The 23,955-nt window shown below is 28.8% G+C and overlaps 1 protein-coding gene across 9 annotated transcripts in view; it reads right to left on the bottom strand.

Moving 5' to 3' along the window:
* Positions 1-368: 368 nt before the first annotated feature.
* Positions 369-23,955, bottom strand: part of hth (Meis homeobox homothorax) — a 790,031-nt gene continuing 766,444 nt past the window's right edge. For 2 of the 9 annotated variants that reach the window (XM_075365654.1, XM_075365657.1), the window contains exons 13-14: positions 10,327-10,489; positions 376-2,424 (exon numbers count right to left, since the gene is read on the bottom strand). In XM_075365654.1, the coding sequence (XP_075221769.1) occupies positions 10,332-10,489 (158 nt within the window). In that variant the 3' untranslated portion in view covers positions 376-2,424; positions 10,327-10,331. Of the gene's footprint in view, positions 2,425-10,326; positions 10,490-23,955 lie in introns of those variants that run through there. The other 7 variants (XM_075365659.1, XM_075365662.1, XM_075365655.1 and 4 more) reach the window with 6 other exon arrangements.

Here is a 23,955-nt window from a genome sequence, read left to right as displayed (position 1 = left end):
GTTAATTTTTTTTATGATTAAGGAAAAAATTCTGAACACAAAGAGGTTATAGCACACAATTTGCTTTCGCTAAGTAGATTTGTTCGCACCAAAATATATATGTATATATATATATATAAATATATATATACCGTATATCTATATATACGAAAGTACATTTATAGTCTTAAAATTATTTATTTATAACATGGTACCTAGTAAATAAATTGTATAATACATATTTATAAGACAGAAGAATTATATAATATAATCCTTCTGACATTTTATTATATACATTTTCCTTTCCTATCAAAATGAGACCAAGAATTTATAAAATTATACATAATAATTTGAATAACAATAATAATAAAATACAAGATAATTTAAAAAATATATGTTAATACCTGTGTGTGTGTGTATATATATATATATGTTTATATATATAATAAACGATTGAGCGTCATTTATTTATATATTATTATACATATCTTCTTATATAACTGAAGGCGAAAATAGAATTTTTTTTTAATAATTTATTCGTATGTTTAATTTTAGTTATAATTATGTATGGACCGTCAGGAAGTATAATTTATAAGTTTAATGAATTATTAAAGAAAAATAATTTAAATACGTTATACGATAAAGAATTTTAACTTTATTATATTCAAAAATAAATAGTACAGTTGATTAAAAAATAAATAAATTTCGTAAGTTAATAGTAATTGAAAAATATTATTACTAAGTTATAATCATATAATCACATTACAGAATTTTTTTATTGCACAGCGTAAAACTATTTACAATTTTTCTTTTTTTTTTACTTTCCCACAATCAAGTTACATTCATATTATAATGTGTGTGTGTGTGTGTGTGTGTGTGTGTGTGTGTACATAAGATTTAATTAAACTAGATTTCAGTCATACATCTTATTTCTTGGAATCATTTTACAGGAGCAGGTGTTTTTTATATAACACAATCAAACATTCCACAGATACTTTTTCTGTAAATTTTTTTACCTAAAATATACAGTAAGATGTACATTATTTTAATGTAGTTTTATTTATTATTTATCTTAACTTTCGAAAGTGTATTATGTAATTAAAAAACATGATTTTAATAATTATTTTTATATATTTAAGAAAAAAAAATTATTTTTTTCATTACTATTTTTTGTGTTTTTTTTTTTAAATTTATTTATAATGTAGCAAAATACTGCTAAATTAATTTGGTTGAATCGTAATTGTTATTAAATAAAATTGAATAAATCTTTTATCGGTTAATAATTTTACAAAAAAAATTACTTAAAAAAACCCTCATGCATTATTTTTAAATTCATCATCCAAAAAAATCAATTAAAACAGAAACGTGTAATTTAAATAAAAATGACGAAAATTCTAAAAAAAAAGTCAAACGAACATATCCATATATAATCATAAATCTACCCTGACGATTCCACAAAATTATAATAATAAAAAAGATAACATAATTAAATAATAATATTTAGCTATAACGTACATTTAAGAATTTCATCTTTCTTAAATAATGAAACACACCTCATAATAATAATATTAACTGTTTACATTATTTTATTTAGTTTTACATTATTCTATTTATTGTTTTATTTATAATACAGTACCTACACTGTACAGAAATAATTAATCAATAATAATATTAATAATAATAATCATAATAATAATAATAATCAATAATAATAATAATATTATTAACATAAAATCAAACAATTACAGTCACGTTAAAAACGAAGGGCTCTGTGAATTTTCTTTCGCGCATTATGTCACACTCTTACGTTCTTTTAAATTTATATTAGTCATTTATTTATATTTATATATATAAATATATTTATATATATATAAACTGGTTAAAAATGTCTTTATTTATATATATATATATATTTATGCTACACATATTCTTCACACAATAAAAATATCACTGTTTCTTCTCAAATAAATTGTCGCTCTCGGTCTTGTATGTATGAAATTTACAATATACAAAACTTTTTAACATTAGTCCTTATTTGAGAAAAAAATAAACCGTGAAGATACATTATACGTACGTACATTTATTTATTTATTTACTTAAGAACTTTTCCGGATTATCAGTTCGTTTATTATTCTTTTTGTTAATTTTATATATATAATTATTTTCAATCCTGGAGATAGATTAAAAGTAAGTTGTAGTTTATTTATCTTTGTTGTAGTTATGTGGTTGCCTATAATTTATTTATTTTTAAAAAATTTTTAATCTAAACTACGTTATTATGCGCGCCAGGCTTCCACGGAGATCAAAGCGAACAGTTCGAGTTGTTGGAAGGAAGGGGAGACACCACGGCCAACACGATAAACTCATCTCACATCACCTCTATCTCCACTATATTTTACGTAAAAATCGGCAGAACTCACGATCAGTCGGCATTGAATTCAACACCTGTAGAAAAAAAAACAGAACACAAAAATATTTTATTAAAATTATTTGTCCAAAATTAAAAGACAAAAGATGAAGAAATCATATAAATAAAAAATTTATAATTAAAAATATTATTATAAACATTAAGTTTGAATGAAATTTAAAACATTTTTCGTCATCGTATTTGGTATTTCAAAGTACTGGATCCAGATAAAGGGCGACGGAGGAAATTTCTACACTAGGCAAAATCTGAGCCAATACGCCTATATATATTATTTTATCCAAAAAGAAACTGGGGATGTTGCAAATACAGGGTGATTCAAAGAAACGGGAAATTTTGAAAGTTGTGTTGCTAGCCGTGGGCGATTGGTACCACTTTGTTAAGTGGCGCCAGCCTCTCTAACCTAACCTGCCATTTAGTTGTCGTGGATCCTTGGAGTGGTGCGCAACGTGCATTTGCTATCAAAGCGTGTTACAAAAACAATGACGGTGTGGAGAGAGCGCGTAGAGAATTTCGCCGTCATTTTAATCTGGGACGGCACGACCGTGTTCCATCAGCACATGCAATTAAAAAACGGATATCTAATTTTATCGTATAGTTCAAGCGTTCGAAGAATGTTAGTGAAGGACTTGCAATACCGTCCGTACAAGTTGCATATCGTCCAGGAACTGAAACCGAACGATGCAGTTGTGCGAGCACAATTCTGTAATGTAATGCTTCAGAAGATAAACGATAACGAAGAGTTTGTTCACGAACTGTGAATGTCAGACGAGGCGCATTTCCACCACAGTGGATTTGTTAACGAGCAAAATTTGAGATACTGGGCGCAAGAAAATCCTACGAAGCTACACCAGCGTCCGTTGCACTGCACAGCCAGAAAGTGACCGTGTGGTGTGCTATGTCATCTTATTTTTTTGAGGATGACAACGGTCTTGCGATTACAGTGACGTCGGCTCGTTACGTAGCCGTGCTTCAAACCTTTGTTGTGGAACAACAAAAGGGATTTCCACCGATTCTTAACACACCCTGGTTTCAACAAGACGGAGCAACGTCACATACTGCACGAATATCGATGGCAGCTGTACGCCGATTGTTTGGACAACGTATCATTTCACGAAACGGTGACATTAGATGGCCTCCCAGATCGCCTGATCTCTCAGCTTGCGATTACTTTTTGTGGGGTCGCCTTAAAAGCAAAGTGTTCCACAGTAGACGTTGTAGCACGTTCTGTAGACGTTCTTCCGTTGTAGCACGGAAGAACTGAAGGCAAAGATCCGAGAAGCGATTGCGGAAATTCCAGTTGAGATGTTACGTCCAAACCATGAACAATTTAACGAAGAGACTTCGTGAGTGTTTACGTAGAAGAGGAGGTCACCTGCAAGATGTCATCTTTAAAAAATAAACTAAAATGTATGTATCCTAAAATGGCAACATTTGTACAATTACATGAAATAAAATTCATTTTCTAAAAAAAAAAATTTCATTAACGTTATTTAATTTGTTAAATTTTTCCGTTTCTTTGAATCATCCTGTATTTTAAATGTCAGAGGAAAATCCTAAGCATTAATTAATTTCTGAATCACAAATTTTATCCATTTAAAAAATTTAGCAGTGAATTGCATAACTTAACCGGAGTAGCTGGAAAAGTTATGCAATTCAGTTTTGAAAAGCTAATAAAATGAATGGTACTTGTTTATCACACCACCAATTTTTTTTGATGCAACTTCTTTATTGAAAAACAACTTATTAAACATATTTTAGAATATATTAAACAAAAGATATGTCTGCTAGCGAACGAAGCGAGCGTAGGTGTTATGGTTGTTTAGATTATGTCGATTTCGTGTACTGATGTACGTATATCAACATAACCTTACCAAATATAACCTGCGCTCGTTAACCTCCTCTAATTAACGTTAACTTATTTAACGTCAATTCAATTTTAATTTCCGGCTTCCGTGCCGCGAATTGTAGCGTCTCGGCCTTTCATCGGAAGTCTCGGGATCGAATCCCTCGGTCAGGCATGACATTTTCACACGCTACAAAAATGGTAATTTATCTCATCCTCTGAAGCAATACCTGACAAGTGATCCCGGAGGAAAAAAAAGAAAAAAAAATAATTTTAGTTAGATAAGGTAAACGAGTGAAGCGAACGTTGGTTATGTTTGTTTGATTAGGTTTATGCTGATGTAAGCTGAATTCATGTGGCGTAAATAGCATTTGCGAGTTTCATCCTCCGAAAGTGATGAGTTGTGGCATGATGTGTTACGGTGTATATGAATTTATACTGTATTTATGAGGTGTTTTATGATTTTTATCTTTCATTAAAATTATATATTTTCCATCTTAAATAAATGTTTTAATCATTTTCTCATGAAATCTGAATAAGTTGCATAACAAAATTGAGGTGCGATAACAAAAAAGTACGAAATTAATTTTCAAGGAAATAATCCTAATGTGGTGATAATAAATTGTAAAATTGTATAAAATATAAAAGGATTTAACCGTAATTTTGAATAAACAAAGCTGTAATTTTCTAGGAAGGAGGTGAACATTTTTCACTAATTTCTCTTTTTTTTCAAGAAATACTGAAGTATAAGGGCTATCAAAAAAATTAGGATCTTTACAATTTAAATACAATGGATAACTTGCGGGAAGGTTTGAAATTTGAAATAAATTTTTAACAAATAAAAAAAAAAATGTTTTGTTAACAGACCAATGGAGTAAGGACTTGCAAAATATGTTTATAGTTGTTTAAAAGCCTACTGATGTTTAATATATTGAACACATAGATGCAAAAAACTCCCAGCAACTCCTTTTCAGAAGAAAAATATTGCAAAACATATATATATATATATATATAAAATAATTACTTTGGGAAGGGGATGAATATTAAATAGATTTTTTTGGTAATTTGTGTATGATAAAAAAAATCCAACTTTTCTAAAAAAAAAATGTTTTGCTTAAGTTCCTCAGTAATGATTTGAGATTTTATTTCAGCTAAAACACTACGACTCTTTTTTCAATTTTAAAAAAGATAATAGATTCTTTCCCTCAGGAAGTATTTGCCTAACAAATTTGGAGAAAATCGGTGAGGCGGGTCCGTAGTTAAAAAAAAAAAAAAAAAAATACGTAGAGCACAAACGTCCATCTGACAAAAATATTTTTTTTTCAACTGGAATGAAAAGGTTTTTAGCAGATTATTTATAATTAAATTAAATCTACTTTTCTTTGTATTTTTTTTTTTTTAATTTCTCCTTAATGTACAAATTTAAAAAGACAATTTTTAAAATTTGTTTTTTTTTACTTATCTATATACTTTCCCGTTATAGCAGCATACATCGCTGTAGCTGGAAAGTAAAAAATGAAATGAAAATACAGATAAATTTCCAAAAACGGATTAAGACTGTTTTGAATTTTTCTGTGAATGGTGATATAAACTTATTAAAAACTTTTGACTTACCACCAATCCAAAGAAGATCCATATATAGTCAGTCCTAAATTATCCATTTATTAAAATAAATCACTTTTTTATAAGAAATTATTTTTTATTGTAAAAAAAAAAAAAAAAACTTTTGTTATATAATATTTTGACAGTAGAATATATAAAGAAAAAAATACTTTTAGCTAAAATTTGGATTCGTTTGTTTTTCCCTTATCATCGACTCTAAGAGAAAACTCAAAGAATTACTGGTATAAGTAGTATTTTTACCTCTGTTATTGTAATATTTTTAATAAAACTGTTTTTTTTAAACCCTTATATTAATTTAATGATTGACTATCACACTGGTCAACAAAATTAAATTTTTTGTTTGTTCAATGAGAGTGAATGGCTGATTCTTATTGTATTTTTTATGCTGATTTCATATATATTAATTTTTTTTTTCAGGCTCAGTTTTTTTGTAATTGAAATTTCTTTTGAAACAGAAAATGTATGTAATATGACAATACATTACATCCATTTTACCTACAATCTATTTCTTTTGGATTTTCTGCTATAATTTGCTGTTGGTAGAACCCTCTTCAGATTCCAACAGCATTCAGGTTAGCTAACATTGTTGGGTACCATTTTTCCTGGTATCGTGTTTCCATTGTAGATATCTCCTGGTAAAAGTGTTCTTCATGTTCATTACTGATAGTGCCGAGATTGTTAGGGAAAAAATCCAAATGTGAATGTAAGAAATTGATTTTGACCGATACGTTAAACCCAAGTTCTTTGTGGTTCTGGAGTTCACTCACAAGTTCTCTGTAATTACTGGCCTTATGGTTCCCGAAGAACCGCATTTTGAAATGATTTCCATGCAGCAACCTCCTAGTCACTGAAAAATTCTTCAAACGCCGGATCACTCATTAGTTTTCTTATTTATGGTCCAAAAAATACACCTTCCTTTATTTTAGCATATCTTATGTTACGGAATTTGGTTTCAGTAACTGAAAACCTGCACCGTTACGATTCATTGCTTTAACAACATTTTTGAATAAACCTAGTTTAATGTGTAGTAGCGGAAGATAAACGTTTTCTGGTTTTACTAGTGCCTGACTAACATCATTCTTCTCTCCTACAATCAGTAGGAGAGAAGAATGATGCCCACAACTCATTTATGTAATGCTTTCTTCTATCCCTGCTGACCCTCTCCCACAAAAAGCAATAGAACTTAGTCTATCCAAGTTGCCGTCCACGTAAAAGCGCTATTACTTGCAGATCTCCACAAATATGCCATAAATGTTTCTCTTACTGAATCCTGCTCAATACAAGTTTCGTATTTTCATAAGACTCCTTCATGTGAACACCGTATGCTAATGGATATTGATGGGTATTTATTACCAAAGATTCCAGTAAATAGCCCACATCATTACAGTATACTAAGTTTTCTTACAAAGAGAAAAAAATGTTTAAATTCTGACTGTCTGTCATAGAAAGCACTTATTTTAGTGCTTGGTTTTAAAAGATGTCATCCTTTCACTCTTGATGGTAGTATTTCTGCTTGATTATTTGATAAATTTGGATCACGAATCAGATCATTTAATTCTGACTGTTTAATGAAATAGGGTTCAGTATATCTATTTTCTAAAAAGTTTGGATCTCTTTCTTCATTATCTGATAAGTCAGCACAAGATTCGACAATTTCATCTTTATCTTTATCAAAGTTCCATGTTTCTGGTGATACTGGAATCGGAAGCTCTTGGCTGTGTCCTGGTCGCATGGTAGAGGTAATATCAGGGTATTCAACAGTACTTCTAGTTTTAAGCTGTTATCCCAGATATCTTTATTACACAAAAATAATATTCTCTGGTGTGATCATTCGGTTCTCTCCAAACCATTGGAATTGCAAATGACATGTGACGAGATCCATTTAGCCAACCGGTCAACAATGTTATACAAGAAGCACAGCAAATATGACGAGCTCAGGATTTGTCTTGATTACCTAATTTACATCCAAAACACAGTTCATACGACTTTTTTAGCGGTGGAATCATATTTATTTTCTGAGACTTCAACTTTACCTCACCACTGATATAGCAGAAATTAAGTTGTGATGATTAATGCAACTGCGAGTGTGGGGCAATGTGTTATACATTACAATAATTAAGTATACACTATTATCATTACAATAAATAATACTGTTTAAAAAGAAACACTTTAAAAACACACTAATTTAATAAACATAAGTACATATAATGACAAAAATAAATAATGATAGGTTGATATGTTTATAGTAAGAATGAGTAACATTCTTGTTTATTTTAATAGTTTTTTTTTTTGTCTTCAGTCATTTGACTGGTTTGATGCAGCTCTCCAAGATTCCCTATCTAGTGCTAGTCGTTTCATTTCAGTATACCCTCTACATCCTACATCCCCAACAATTTGTTTTACATATTCCAAACGTGGCCTGCCTACACAATTTTTCCCTTCTACCTGTCCTTCCAATATTAAAGCGACTATTCCAGGATGCCTTAGTATGTGGCCTATAAGTCTGTCTCTTCTTTTAACTATATTTTTCCAAATGCTTCTTTCTTCATCTATTTGCCGCAATACCTCTTCATTTGTCACTTTATCCACCCATCTGATTTTTAACATTCTCCTATAGCACCGCATTTCAAAAGCTTCTAATCTTTTCTTCTCAGATACTCCGATCGTCCAAGTTTCACTTCCATATAAAGCGACACTCCAAACATACACTTTCAAAAATCTTTTCCTGAGATTTAAATTAATTTTTGATGTAAACAAATTATATTTCTTACTGAAGGCTCGTTTAGCTTGTGCTATTCGGCATTTTATATCGCTCCTGCTTCGTCCATCTTTAGTAATTTTACTTCCCAAATAACAAAATCCTTCTACCTCCATAATCTTTTCTCCTCCTATTTTCACATTCAGCGGTCCATCTTTGTTATTTCTACTACATTTCATTACTTTTGTTTTGTTCTTGTTTATTTTAATAGTGTAAATAATAAACATGATGACTTCTAACAAATTATTGTGACAAAAATTAACATGACTGTAATAAATAAACAAAAACTATTTCGTTAAATAATATAATGAAATACGTTCACAAAATACTATGCTTATTGTGTTCATCCATGATACCAACAGAAAATAAGAATGGTAGTTACAAAAACTAAGCCTGATTGAAGAATTCTGATTTCATATTTGAAATCGGCATGAAAAATACTACAAGACTCAGTTATTCACTCGCATTTAACAAAATCGCTGATGATCAGTGATTATTAAATGCTAATTCATTATCGTATTAAACCACAAGTCTCGGAAATTAATAAAAATTAGAAATTAATAATGTTGATAGATATTTTATAAATTTAAATGGAGTAACAGGAATAAACTATGGTTTAATAATTATTTTTAAAAAAATTAAATTATTTAAAAGTTAAATTGTTGCACTAAATAGTAAGGTAGTTTACACTATTTGCACTACATAAGGTAGGAGTAGTTTAAATAATGCTTGGTATATAAAAAAAATGAGTCATAAAACAAATTTGTTACGATACAGAGATTAAAAGGAGATTACTTATAATTTTTTTATGATTGACTTTCGTAAAAATAACGAACAAGGTCTTGTTCGTTAGAACTTTGTGGGCCAGTAGATCACAAATCAGATCATTTAATTCTGACTGTTTAATGAAATAGGGTTCAGTATATCTATTTTCTAAAAAGTTTGGAGTTTGAAAGTTTGTTCTAACGAAGTTCTAACTTCGTTAGAACCACAAACTTAGAACTTTGTGGTCACAAAGTTCTAACTGAAAAGAAAATACCTCAGGAATTTTGTTTGGATGACAAAAATATTGATTTTTGTTATTAAACTATACTATTCAGAGTAAGAAATGTCACAACAAATGCAAAATATATTACAACTGCTGTAGTACATCAGATTCCCTAATAATGTTATTCTCCATTATCATACACAATACTGCTTCGGATTCTCTAAGATTTTTATCTGCCAAATATGGGGATTTTGCTCGATTACTAATTTACCCTTATTCAGTAAATTTTCATTTCTTTCCGTTAATAAATACTAATTTTTTGAGGAAGTTAATCACATTAACTATTCTGTAGTCAAGGCATTTAGCAATCCTAAATCAAGTGTTAGGAGATATAAATCTAAAATAAAATATAAAACTAAATATGGCACGTGGAAATAATTTGTTAATTATTGATTTTAATAAATCTACATTAATCCAAATGTTGAATTTCTTACGTTAATATTTTACTGGATAAGCTAAAGAGTTGATGTATCGAAAAAAATCTAAGACAAAACTAGATATTAAATTACAGATTAAAAAGGCAAATCTTTGAGAATGAATACAATAGACTGATTTGTTTAAACAAAACTTGAGGATAAATATATCTGATTCACAAAAACAAAATACTAAAAAATTAATATAACATTTATACATTTATTTGTAGTTACCTGGACTACAGGTGATGTCCATAATATTGGGGTGGATAATGGTACTCATTGTGGAAGGCAGGGTCTCCAGGTCCGCGATGCATCATTTGTTGTCCGTCCATCATATATCCCATAGCGCCATCCGGACTGTAAGCACCACTGGGACCTGCATGAGGAGAGAAAACTATATCAGTTTGGTTAGATCACTGTTCTTAACGGGCCACTTTCCCTCCCGCCACCCAGTGGCCCATTAAAAATGTATCCTCCATATTTTTAATCAGCAGAAAGTAAACCTACTGCTATTAAACACAAAAATTAGTATTAATTGAAGAAGTAGTAGTAATTTTGTTTCTCCACTCAGTTTTCCAGCTACTGCCAAGTCTGGATGTGTGGATGTGTATAGACAAATGTAATTACTACTACCGCCTTGCCAGATTTGACGTAGCTAACCCAACGGGTTGGTCTAGCGGTGAACGCGTCTTCCCAAATCAGCTGATTTGGAAGTCGAGAGTTCCAGCATTCAAGTCCTAGGAAAGGCAATTATTTTTATACCGATTTGAATACTAGATCGTGGATACCCATATTCTTTAGTGGTTAAGTTTCATATAACCACACGTCTCAGGAATGGTAGACCTCTGGTTGTACAAGACTACACTTACTTCATTTACACTCATACATATCATCCTCATTCATCCTCTGAAGTAATATCTGAACGGTAATTCCCGGAAGCTAAACAGGAAAAAAAAGAAAGAAAGATCTGACATAGCTGCAAATGTACCCGGTAAACATGTAGTCTGAAACAGACTCAGGTCGACCACTCCTGAACCATGTGTTTAATTGAAAATCAACCACCGAAGAACACCGGTATCCACATAAAAGCAACTGCCTTTATTACAAGGATTCGAACTTTAGACTTTTCGACTTCGAAAATCAGCTGATTTTGCGATGACGAGTTTAATCAGTTTAACTTTAAACTTATTTCTTTTAGATAAATGTAAAAAGAATTAAATAATAACAAAATAATTATTTCATTATAAATGAAAAAAAACATGGCTCTAAATAAACTTGGAAAATCCGACAGATACAGAATGTTTCAGCTAGAAAAAAAAATGCATACATACATGTGTATCTGGAATTACGTGGAATAACTCTAACAGGGAACTTAGAAAGGAAATTTTTAAACTAGAAAGATAGGCTAAAATCAAACAAAGAAATTTACCAAGAAATGAAAGATTTAGAAACGGAAATGCGTAAAAGGAAGAATGAGGGTTTTTGGTCATATTTAAAGAATTAATGACAATAGATTTACAAAACAATTATTTAACTTTTACAAAGATAGAAAAACAAAAATAGAGAGGCACCGGGAAATAAACCAAAACTTAGAAAAACTAAATGAAAATTGGAAAAAAATAATGACAGAATAGGTTTCAAAAACAACTGAGGGTTTAAAACCAGATGGGAAAGGAAAACCAAAGAACAGTTCCCGAAAATTTACAGAAGAGTAAAAAAAGCACTCGCAAAGAAATAAAAAATACTGGAAATAACGGATAGAAAAGGAAAATAAGAAAGAAAATGCAAGATGTAAAAAGGTATAATCGAAAGAAGAAGAAGAAAAGTTTTCAAGATGCGAACAATTTAAACGATAATGTGTTAGCAAGTGATAAAAAAATCATTCCAACCTAAAAATAATCATCTAATTCAGATAAACCTGTAATAACTAGCTCTGTTTGTAACGGTAAATAATGTTAAGCGTTAAGTGCAAATGTACCGGTCAACATCTTTACCAGATATAGTTAGTTTATTATCGTTTTTGGGGTTTATTTCTTATTTTTTTTATAATTGATAAGCTATCTTATGTATTTTGTTGCCTAAGAAGAAGAATTCGTATTGTTGTTTTTATTTCTGTTGTTTCATTATTATTCTGATTTTTTGTCTAAGTTTTATGTTATTTGTTTTCAGTTTATATTATTTTTTAATTTTGGATTTTATTGTTGTTGATTTCTTTTATTTATTATTTTTTTACTGTAGATTAATTCCTGTTTTTATTGGTTTTCGGTCGGGATTATTAACCTGAACGACTTAGAGCGGTTTTGTTTTTGTTTATTATACTCTTTTTGGTTCTTTTTTATTAAGAATTTTTTATGTACGATTGTTATAGTTTCTTAAATTATTTATTTTTTGATTTTCTTGTTAATAATTACTAATTGTTTTTTTATTTTATTTTATTGTTTGATTTTTTTCCGGTATTTGGGTTTCATTTATGATTACCTAAGGCTTATGTTGAATTCCTACTTCTGATTCAATAATTTTAGCTGGTGTTATACTGTTAGATTATACTGTATGTACTGTTAATAAATTAACTATTATTGTATATAAATTATACTGTTACCTACATTAATAAAAAATTTAGTTGAACTAAATTTTTTATTAGTTAAAATTTTGTTGAAATATCTCAAAACATTTTTGAAGTTTTTATAGACAATATTTTATAATAATATCTACGAAAGTTGAGGATAGACTTCGTTAAATTTATGTTAACTTCATAAAGTTTTACTGATTATTTACGAAAAAATAAATGAATAGAATTATAAGACAGAAAAAGTATTTCTAACTATATCACTGAAGTAAGAACTAAATCTTAGTTTCGTCGTAAATTCTGGGAAAATCTAATAAAATTATTGACAGTTTTTTTCGATGATTTGTCTGATTTTAAGTATTTTCCATTCCTTTATTTTTGTAATGGTTTTTACCTGAAAATATCTTATTATCTTTTTTAAATATCCAGACAGCTTTATTTTATTTTGTTTTACAAATTGCATTTATTTTAAATTATATAAATATTTAAAGGGGTCCAAAGGTCACTACAATACAATGTTGAATTATAAAAATTGGAAAACAGCGATTGTGTTTTGCCTGATCTTAATTTAAAATATATTGTCTAAAGTTGTCGTTCAACTATGTATTGTTAAACAAAACGTTGATAAACTTTTACTTAATCAATATGGATAAGAAGTCCGAAGAAAAAATTACCCGATAAAAATTTAATTCGGAAAATTTTACTTTTTAAATGTTTAGCATGAAGAGTATTTACTCGGTGCTAGAATGAGATAGTTCATAAAATTTAACTCTTCGTAATTCTTTTCTTTAAGTTCTTATCTGATAGAGTAGTTAGATAAATTTTTTTGAACCGATTTCTTTAATTTATTAATTAATATTTGTTTTAATAATTATTTTTATTAAAAAGGTATTCATTTTTAAGAAATGTGAATTATCTTTTGAAAACACATCGTTCAGATTGTTTTCTGTATTTTTCGATAAACTTAACAATGCTTCTCGGTTATAAGTATTTATTGATGAATCCTTGTCAAGTATATTATTATCATTCATAATAACGTCAGTAAAATTTAGAAATGAATTATTATCATAAAAAAAGTATTCTGAAGATCAATATATGTATACATACATTTGATAAAACGACTTCATGAATATTTTAAACATAGACAATATCTTATTGCATTTCTTTACCCATTTGGTATCGATAATACGCGTATGTTAATAATAAAATAACATTATAAAAACATTTCAAAATTTAAAAAAAAGTTGCTTTATACTTTTTAGTCATACTTTAATCAAATTATCATACATTGCATGAGTTTAATAACTAGGTTAATTTGGATTTTAAAAGAAATAACATCATATATTGATATTTATAAAATATTAAACAAATTTTCAATCATTTACTATACAAAGTAACGAAATAGTGAAGTTCATTTACTTAATTAAATTTTTAATTAAGAAGTTGTCTCAACATACTGCCCGCCAAATATCATCTGTATATATATTTATACGATAGATAACGAAATTTTATCAAATTCGAAACCACAAAAACTCCCGTAACGTAAGTTTTGGTCATTTTTTTAATGTCAAACTGCTATCGGATTTGTCATCTGCGATCTCGAAAACTCCGCATAGCCGCCTTGCATATTTTGCAATTTTTTTACACCCGTACCCTTAATCTACCACTTACGATGTCTGCAAAAGTAATGGTGGAATATTGTAGTCATCCGACCTTAGTAACTGTGCAAAATTTCATCAATCGGCAATGTCAGGAAGTATGTTAAATTAAGAATGCAAGATTTGAGGACAAACATGAAAAAAAACATTGCTAGTTGAAGAAAAGCAAATAAAAATATTCTCAATATATATGGACCATCTGAAATCCCCATTAGTTTTTACATCATTTACATTTTCTTCTAATTCCAAATCATCAAACACTGTTTTACGTTTAAGGTAAATCGCGCAATATAATATTTATAGCCTAGCAAGTAAATATCTTTTTGTGATATTCAAAACTTTTGAAAAAGTTTTATATAGATTTTTAAAAAATATAAGTTAACGATATTTACTGAAAAATAATTTTAAAGTAATAAAATATTAAATAACAAAGTGATTTCTTTTATTTGAGTAGCAGTAATTAGGTGGTCCATAATATAAAAAAAGCTAACAACACAGTTATTTTTAAGACTTTCAGCCATCCTCCAAAGGGCTAAGTAATACGGATACAATAACGTAATTTTTCCTAGTGATGGTTCTGCCTTTTTCCAGATAGTCTGTGAGCATCACACCAAGAAAATCCTAAAAAACAGTAACCGTGAATTTTCCTGCAGATGTAATCGTTTTCGCTTTGGTTGTTGCACTTTCACCTGCTCCCACCCACTATTTGGTGTATGATATGTAATGGTGAATACATATTTCATCTTCTGTTATAAAACTACGAAGAAACTCAGAGGAATCGCGTTTAAATAATTTAAACATCCTGGGGAAGTATTCAGCCGAATGCGTTTTTGATCGGTTGTTAACAAACAAGGCATCCGACGAGCGGAAAACCTTTTCATACTCAAAAACGTCGCCTAAAATGTAGTGGACACAATTTATCGAGATGTTTGCGATATTAGCAAGCTGCCGCACCTTCAGTTGGCGATCATATAATACGGCACTGCGGATTTTTATCGATTTTAACGGTTTTTTGTGATCATTCATCAACTTAAATGATGTTTGGCTATATTTAAATTCAGAAGCCCACTTTTTTTACCTTCGGAAACGAAGGAGAAGAATTCTTTAAAGTGGGATCTGTCACTTTTTGTTTTGTCCGTCAGGATTATTAAACCTTTTTAGAACAAATTACTTATTAAAAATTCGAACTTCAATTTTATCCATTTTTCAGAAAATATTAAAATTTATTTACTTCACTCGACCGCCACAAAAAAAGGCAATTAAACATCCAAAAATTCACAACATGCGATCTAAAGGATGATACTTGATAAATATCATGGTGATTTGGTCGTACTTGCGCCATTTCTTGTTATCTTGAGAACTTTCCGAGCGTTCCTAGCGTAATGTCCTGAGGTTAGATTCGCACAAGTTTAATATCTTACTTTCGGATCAGCTTAATCAGTTTCGGACAACTGTAATTACGTATTTATCTGTTTATAAAGTTCGCTAATATTTTTATTTTTTTTACTGAAAATGTAAAACTTTTAATAGTTTTTTCTATGAAAAACACGTGACCGTTTTTTTTTTAGTAAATTTTAGAATATTTTCTTATTTTTACCACAACCGTTAAAAAAATTCTGATTTTAATATGATGAAAACAGTAATATTTTATTTAATATACATATCTTTTTCAAACCCTTGAATTTGATTCGGTGAAGATGAAACGATTCAAAAGGGGAATTGTAGTATAGAGAAAGAATATGGATTGGTTGTAGAAAAGGGAGACTGGTTGTTGGTAATACGAAATAGTAGGGTGGTTTAGGGTGATTTAGGAAGTCCACGACCACAGGCTTCGTTCGATGGTCCGGAAATCTTCCCCTCATACATTCCGTTCGGTATTACAATAAAAAACACTATTTCCCTGGATAACCGGAAATTCAGATCTCGGAAATCGAATAGAAACTGCTGAGCTTTGGACTTTTGTTATTTTGTTCGACTTACTAGAAACCCTGGTTTTGGGCTGTGATGATGTAAAATGTAATATTGATCCTGGTTTTTATGTATTGTGTATACTATTTTTAACTACAAAATGCCCCGTACTTCTATTAAAAAATTTACCAATTCTTCTATATCGTACCTTCAAAATACCGTAAAAGTTTGTTTATTGTAATATTTTATTTTTATTATTAATTAACTTCAGACTTAATAATTTATAAATTCGTATTTTTTTAGAATTTTATTTGAAAATTCATACTTGTGAATCGTCATATTTTATTGTATTACATTTTTTAATCGTTTTTATAACTTTTTATTAATGATTTCGATGATACAGTTTGTTGAATTGAACGTTTCATTAAAGATTTTTGCTTTACTCTCTCTACTTGTGTTTATTTTAATTGTGATTAATATAAATTAATACGCAGTACTAGATCCAAATTGCTGTCTCTATGCTTTTCTATGATAAGTGGTGTTCATTATCTAATACGTCCTTACCGTAAACCAAGTAAAAGTGTCACTTTTAGTGCTTAATATAATTTGTATTTCGGAGAGTTTAGCACGATATATAAAATTACATTCGGCTCGGTAAATAAATCAATGGAAAACGATTACAGTTGTCTTAGAAATGGTTATACTAATATCGACAGCGACTGGAATTTTATATTAAGATGCCTGCAGCTATTATAGGGATTTATATTAATGTATTTAATGGATTAATTTAATTTACGATCTCTGTATTTTTAATGTTAAACATATTTTGAATTTAGAATATCTCACTTTGTATTTCTTGCACGTTTTGAAAAAATAAATGAAGTTTAATAAAAATACATATTCAATATTATCTTATGGCAAATGTTAAGAACTGTATATCTGTTTTTTTTATTAGCAACGTTAAATTGATTTTAATTGATTTAATTTTAAATAAAAAGTTCATTGCAGTATTGTTTTCTTTTTAAATATAATTTTTAATTAATTTATATATTCTTAGTTTTACGAACTTCTTACAGTAAGCCTCTTCTTTTCCTGTTTAGCATCCGGGAATTACCGTTCAGGTATTAGTTCAGAGGATGATATGTGTGATTGTAAATGAAGTCTAGTCTTATACAGTCTCAGTTCGACCATTCCTTAGACGTGTGATTAATTGAAACTCAACCACCAAAGAACACCGGTTTCCACGATCTAGTATCCAAATCCGTATAAAAGTAACTGCCTTTACTAGGACTTGAACGCTGGAACTTTCAACTTTCAAATCAGCTGATATGGGAAGACGCGTTCATCACTAGACTAACCCGGTGGGTTTCTTACTGTAGGCCTAAAAAATTTATTTATAAGCTTGTTAATGATAATTAATTAATTTTTTCATTATTGTTTATTAGAAATTTAATTATCTATATTTTTTATTTTCAGGTCTAGATAGCGCTGTAACAGAGCTGTAGCACTAGAAGGAAAACTATTATTACCGGTTCAGTTTGAGCATAAGCGGTTTTCACCGGATCATGACGTCTTGACGACACCTAAGGAACCCAAAAAATTGGATGTTAATGTTCGTAAGTAGGTGTATGTGCTCGGTGTTGGCCTCAAAATCATCTATATCTCCAAAACTACCGGACCGATTTTAACCAAACTCGGTCAGATTACTTATATACATGGGGCATTGATGCCGTTAAATTTTCAACTTTAAAGATCAAGAGGGTGAGGCTGTAGAGCAAGGTCACCCTCAGCATCTCAGAATTTCGCCTTATTACGGTAATATATTTCTTACACACATTTGCTAACACTTAAATAATAACAATGCTTGCAAAATGTAACATTTCGCAAAATCGCACCCGCACCCCAAAAGAATACTATTTTAGTCTTCTGCTATGTTGTAACGTCACAGGTGAGCGTTAGAATTAAATAAATGAATAATATTTAAAGTGTTAAAATAATAACCGATCTGGCTGAGTCTCGAACTCGATCGCCCGGTTGATTCGGTACCTGGTGCGTTAAGCATCGCGACTAAACCAATCTGCCGACCGTACAATCGCAATTTGTTCTGTGTAAGTTGTGAAAATACATTAGTTAGGTTAGTGTCAAAAGTAGCCGCTAGTATCGCTACACCAGTGCGAATTAAATACGGTATGCGTACACGATTTAGTTAAAATCATTTAATTAAATAAACGAAAATATATATTTAAATAAAATGATAAATATTTTAAATTGTGTGAGCCGTGTATCAAAATTAACCCACAGTTTTAGGACTCTTCTGAAACGCTGCTTTAGCCGAGTGTCGGGATAGTCCAACAACTGTTTCAATTTTTTTTTTTTACTAATAGTTTTTTCATTTACTTTAACCATTTTAACTTCTTTATTTTAACATTTTATTGTTTACAAGATTTAGAAATTCTAAAAAATGCATAAAATTCAAAAAGAAGGCACAAAAACTATAAAATGTTGCACATTATTTTATCAAACGGATTAGCACTATTTTATAGTTACCGCCACATAAATTCATGAAAGGTACAATTCAATAATCTATCTTTTTGTGTTTGACTACAAAAAAGAGGTAATAAAAGCAGTAAGGAAGAAGGCAGTTCGTAATGGTGATTACATAGTTGAACATGTTTGTTTACTTATTTACTCTAATTTGGATATTTTGTCTGTTAACGGAAATCTCCGAAACTATAGTAATAAACCACAACGGGGTAACTTAGAAAGGAATTTTTAATCTTTATAAACTCTAACCAAAAATAATTTAACACGATTTAAAACTCTTATTTTAAAAAGCATTTTTTTTTCGAAATTAAACACAAAATCACTTTATAAATAATAAAACACAATTTCGCCTTCAAATATACATTGCTACATAAAACATTGTTATTTATATCAGTTTAGCGTCACATTATATTTTTAATTACGTAAATTTAACGAATCAATCAGAAACTTCTGAAGAAGAGCACAAACACATGATAAATAAAATTTATTATAAAAGTTTATTTTACAATAGTAACTTAATTATTCTATTACCTACTTTGTAATCTAAACTGACAAAAATATTAATATTTTAGTTTTTTGCATTAGTTTCAAATGATTTAGATAGCAGACTATATTTAATATATACTGTAAGACAATAAAAAAAAAGGACTGACGTTTCAAGGAATATTAAAATAAGAATGATATTACTTTCATGGTATTATTTCTCCCTTCCATTTTATAAACTCAATTTCTCTCTCTCTCGTGCTATACTTTTTTCCTTTAACACGATTAAACTCTTCAATATTGCATATTTCAATTTATAGAACAACGGTTTTCAATAAACAACTCCCCGCGCATCAGTTTCTAACTATATTAAATTATTTTATTTAAAATTTTTAAAACGTCAATCAAACTGACAGAAAAATTTAGAGTACTGGAAAAAAAATAATTCATGGAGGCCATAATATAGAAAAAAAATTTAAAAAATAATTTTGTTTTAATAATTTAATTTTTAAGAGTTTCTTTTATAAATAAAAAAAAACCTGACAATAAAGTTGTTATTCTTTTCTGATATTGATTATTTATTCTAATAGAACAGAAAAAAATACATAAAAAAAGGTTTTAAAAAATCGGCACCCTCACCCCTAATATTTTCCCCAAAGTATTTTTGGGGAGCTACTTGCACTACTACTATGCTTATGTAGACATTAAAAAAATTCGTTAAAACAATAAGCAATAAATAAAATATAGAAATAAATTCTTTTTCAGATTTTTGTGGAAGGAGATACTTCTGGGGGCTAAAGCTTTTAATTGTTAGGATAAGCACGCATGTACGGAGGTTAATATAAAGTGGGGTTATGTTTGCAAAAGTTTTAGAAAATTGACCCCAAAGAAACTGTTTATCCCACTCCCTGGACATATTGATACCAATTTTTTATCAACAAATTGGCCCATATACAAGACTCTCGTGCCAAATTTCATAAAAATATCGGTTATCCATTCAAACGTATGAAGCTTCAAATACGCCAACACATGTACACACGAAGATAAACTTTTACCAACAAATTGCTCCATATACACGAGTCTCTGTGCCAAATTTCATCAAAATATGTTTCACCAGTCAAAAGTTATTAAGCTCAAATATGCCAAAACATGAATATACGTACGTAAGAACATTATCTCTCATTTTTTTTGGGGGGGGATCCTGGGTCATGTAACGTCGAGAAATTCAAAAAACCCAAACCCCATTTATTGACCGATTATCTACTTTTCTTCTTGCAGAATAACTCTATAGCTATGTTACCAGGAAAGTAAAATCTCATAAAATATATATTAAATTTTCATCTTGTTTTTAGAAATAAAAAAATACGCAAGTAAACAATATTTATACCTTATGTGTATAATTAATACTTACATCATTTTACAAATAAAAAATTCGAAAAAACTAAAGAAATTTTAATATAATTCGGCTCAATCTGTAATTCGATAATTGTAACTAATACTTTAAGTATGAATAATTAATATTTTAAGCAACCAGGATAAAATAAACACTTTAGTTACGAAAAAATTAAAACAAATCCGTCATAGAAAATTAAATGAAATTAAAATGATTTACTTAATATAAAGATATCTTAAGCGAATTTTTGCAGACCTAAATTACGAACTGGAATAGTTTTTAATAATTTTTTCTGTTGAAGTAAAAGGAGAAAAAGTAGGGAAGGAAAACGAGTATTTCCTTTAATCCAAAAGAACAGCTAAGGGGGATCAGGGATTGTTCAGGGAGGTAGGTACGCCTGACTGGACTACCTACGCGCGTAATTTATCGCGGGGGGAGGACCAAGTGGAAAAGTGTGTTTGTGCTGTCAATGGGACTCCCGATATTTCTCTACACTAATTGAGTTGTACTAATGGCTAAGTCTGACATCCAAATAAATTATTTGTTTCAATTGTCCAGACTCATTCTAACAGTCAATATTATATTAGCAGCTAAAACACAGCACAAAATCGAACACATACACACACACAGAAACAAGAGACGAAAGCATTAACCAGTGAAAGTCCATTGACATATCTATCTAACTTACGAGAATTTATCAGCGACGCTAATAATCTATCATCAATTTAACGAAAAGTTTATCTTAAAATAAAACGATAAAAATTCTAATACACAATAAATCTCTAATTTTAACGTAAACATATATATATATATATATATATATATATATATATATATATATATATATATATATATGTTTATGTTTTATATATATATATATATATAGTTAAATATATATATATTAAACAATACTATCTAAATAGACCAAACTAAATGTTTATCATAATTCTAATTACGAAACAAATCGTTTAAAGGCATAATTGATAAAATTAATACATAATTACGTTTAAATATAGAGAAATGTTAATTTAAAACGTCAATTAATTTTATTCTATTAGTTAATTAATAAATTTTAAATCTTTTACAAGTACATAAAATTTTAATATAATTATGAATATTATTTGAATAAACCTTAATTTCTAATTATTAATCCATTTCGAAATTACTAATTTAAAAAATTTGAAAACCTGAAATTTACATTCTAATGAACTTCAAAGAATTTTAACTGTTATTAAATAATTACCCGATTTAAAGATGAATATTTTAATAAAATATATAATAATAAAAGTGATTATAAATAAGAAATCGATCGACACGAGTTTTACGGAAAAATAATGAATAAAAATCTCGAATTCGATAAGTTTCAAGATTATTTCTTCCGAAAATAATGAAATTTATAAAACATTCAGTTATTGTGAATAGAGTGAAGATGTTGCTTGTTCTGAATACCATCCATATATATAAATTCTGTTTACCGATATACAACTGTTTACCAATTGTGCAACAGTACAGTCGGCTTTCTGAAAAAAATAATGAAAAATAACTTTATTCCCCATTTTCCTCAGTAAAAAATGACATTGGTTACTTTTTATTCTTGAGAATACTTATAAAAGTAATACCACAGCAAACATTATAATAATGCCATAATCAATGTTTGTAGGTTGTATAGATATGTAAAAATGTGATGTAGAAATACAATACGCAGCACATGTACCCCTAACATTAACAATTTTATTTTTATTAAACACGAGATCATACATCTAAATCGGTTCAACCGTTGAGCTGCTACGGTGGAACAAACATACGTACATACATACATACACCTAATTAAATTACACTCTTTTTTGGGAAGTCTGTAAAAAACGATTCACAGAAAAATTAAAAAAAGAAATTAGTAGAGAAAAATTATGTAGGACTGCATCAAATCAAAAGATTTTCCTTGAAATATTTTAAAATATTACATTTCTTCGAATAATTTTGTTGTTACTAAAATAAAGCTTAATGTTATAAAACGCCAGTAATCGTGTTGTTCATCCTATTAATTAATGTATTTTATTCGTTACTGTTGCAATTGTTTTAAAACAATACGCTATCCTAAATTTAAAACAATACAATTCTGCTATAGTTTTCTCTAATTATTCCGTTATTCTTGAAATTGTTATCATTAATTCTTGAAATTAGAAGAAATTTCCATTTACTTGAATCGATCAATTAAAACCAAAACAACTAATTTTATATTTATTGTAATTGTTTTTAATAATTAACAGTAAAAACACACGATAAATAATACAAGTTTTCAGACTTCATTACCGGCAAAAAAGTGCAAGCATAAAAAATTCTTAAAACAGATGTATAAAGAACCGTAAGTAAATGATTGTTAAACAGTTAACTAGTAAAACTGTAAGCCGTAAAATTTATTTATGTACAGCATAAGACTATTTATATACCCTAAAAATAGAAATAACAACGTTTACATTAAGATGTAACATCTATTTAAATAATCTATGAAACCGAGATAATGGAATTCTGAATCAGATACGTATATACAAGTTTTCTTCTAGTAAAAGAGAACAAGTTACTTAAAGTTGGAGCAAAACCAACTCATTTTTATCTAATGGCATTCCTTAAGGAAACAAAGTTTTTTTTTTAATGAAAAATAAAAGGAAACGGGGGAAAAAACCTCGGGAGTTTAAGGACTTTTTTTATATTACCATTTGAATTATAAATTTTATTAAAAAAGCAATAATATATTTTTTACACATAATATTATTTATAGCAAGAAAATAATTCATAAGAAAATAATATCAACAAGCATGATCACAGAGAGAGAAATAAAGAGAAAACAAAAGACACTAAACAATTTATAATCATACATAGATTTTTTTAAGTATTATATATAAATAAACCGACTTAAATCCTTTATAAGGTTCACATAACATAAACCAGTAATTCTTCTAGAAATTATTCCTTTCAAACATAATAACTGGTAAATGATATGCAATCTAATTATTTTTAAATATTTTTTTATAACGACACTGCAACTTTACAATCTGTTCAGCAAGATAATTGAACAATAAGTAAATAAATAAGATCTATATTTGAACTAACATTAAACAGTCACAGACCCAGCGGCTGGTGACTTAATCATAAAAACGAAATGAAAAAAAATGAAATAGAAGAGCACTCCGTACAGCAAGACCGTAAAGTCACCTAATTGAAACGATAAGGCAAACCAAAAATATTGTTCCTCAGCAATCTTGAAAATCACTAACCGTGTAATCCAATAAATTGACCGCCAAATAATTCGG

This window comes from Lycorma delicatula, chromosome 5, assembly GCF_047948215.1.
Source record: "Lycorma delicatula isolate Av1 chromosome 5, ASM4794821v1, whole genome shotgun sequence".
Taxonomy (NCBI): Eukaryota; Metazoa; Arthropoda; class Insecta; order Hemiptera; family Fulgoridae; genus Lycorma; species Lycorma delicatula.
The sequence above is the reverse complement of the archived record's forward strand: the minus strand, read 5'-3'. Positions and strand labels throughout refer to the sequence as shown.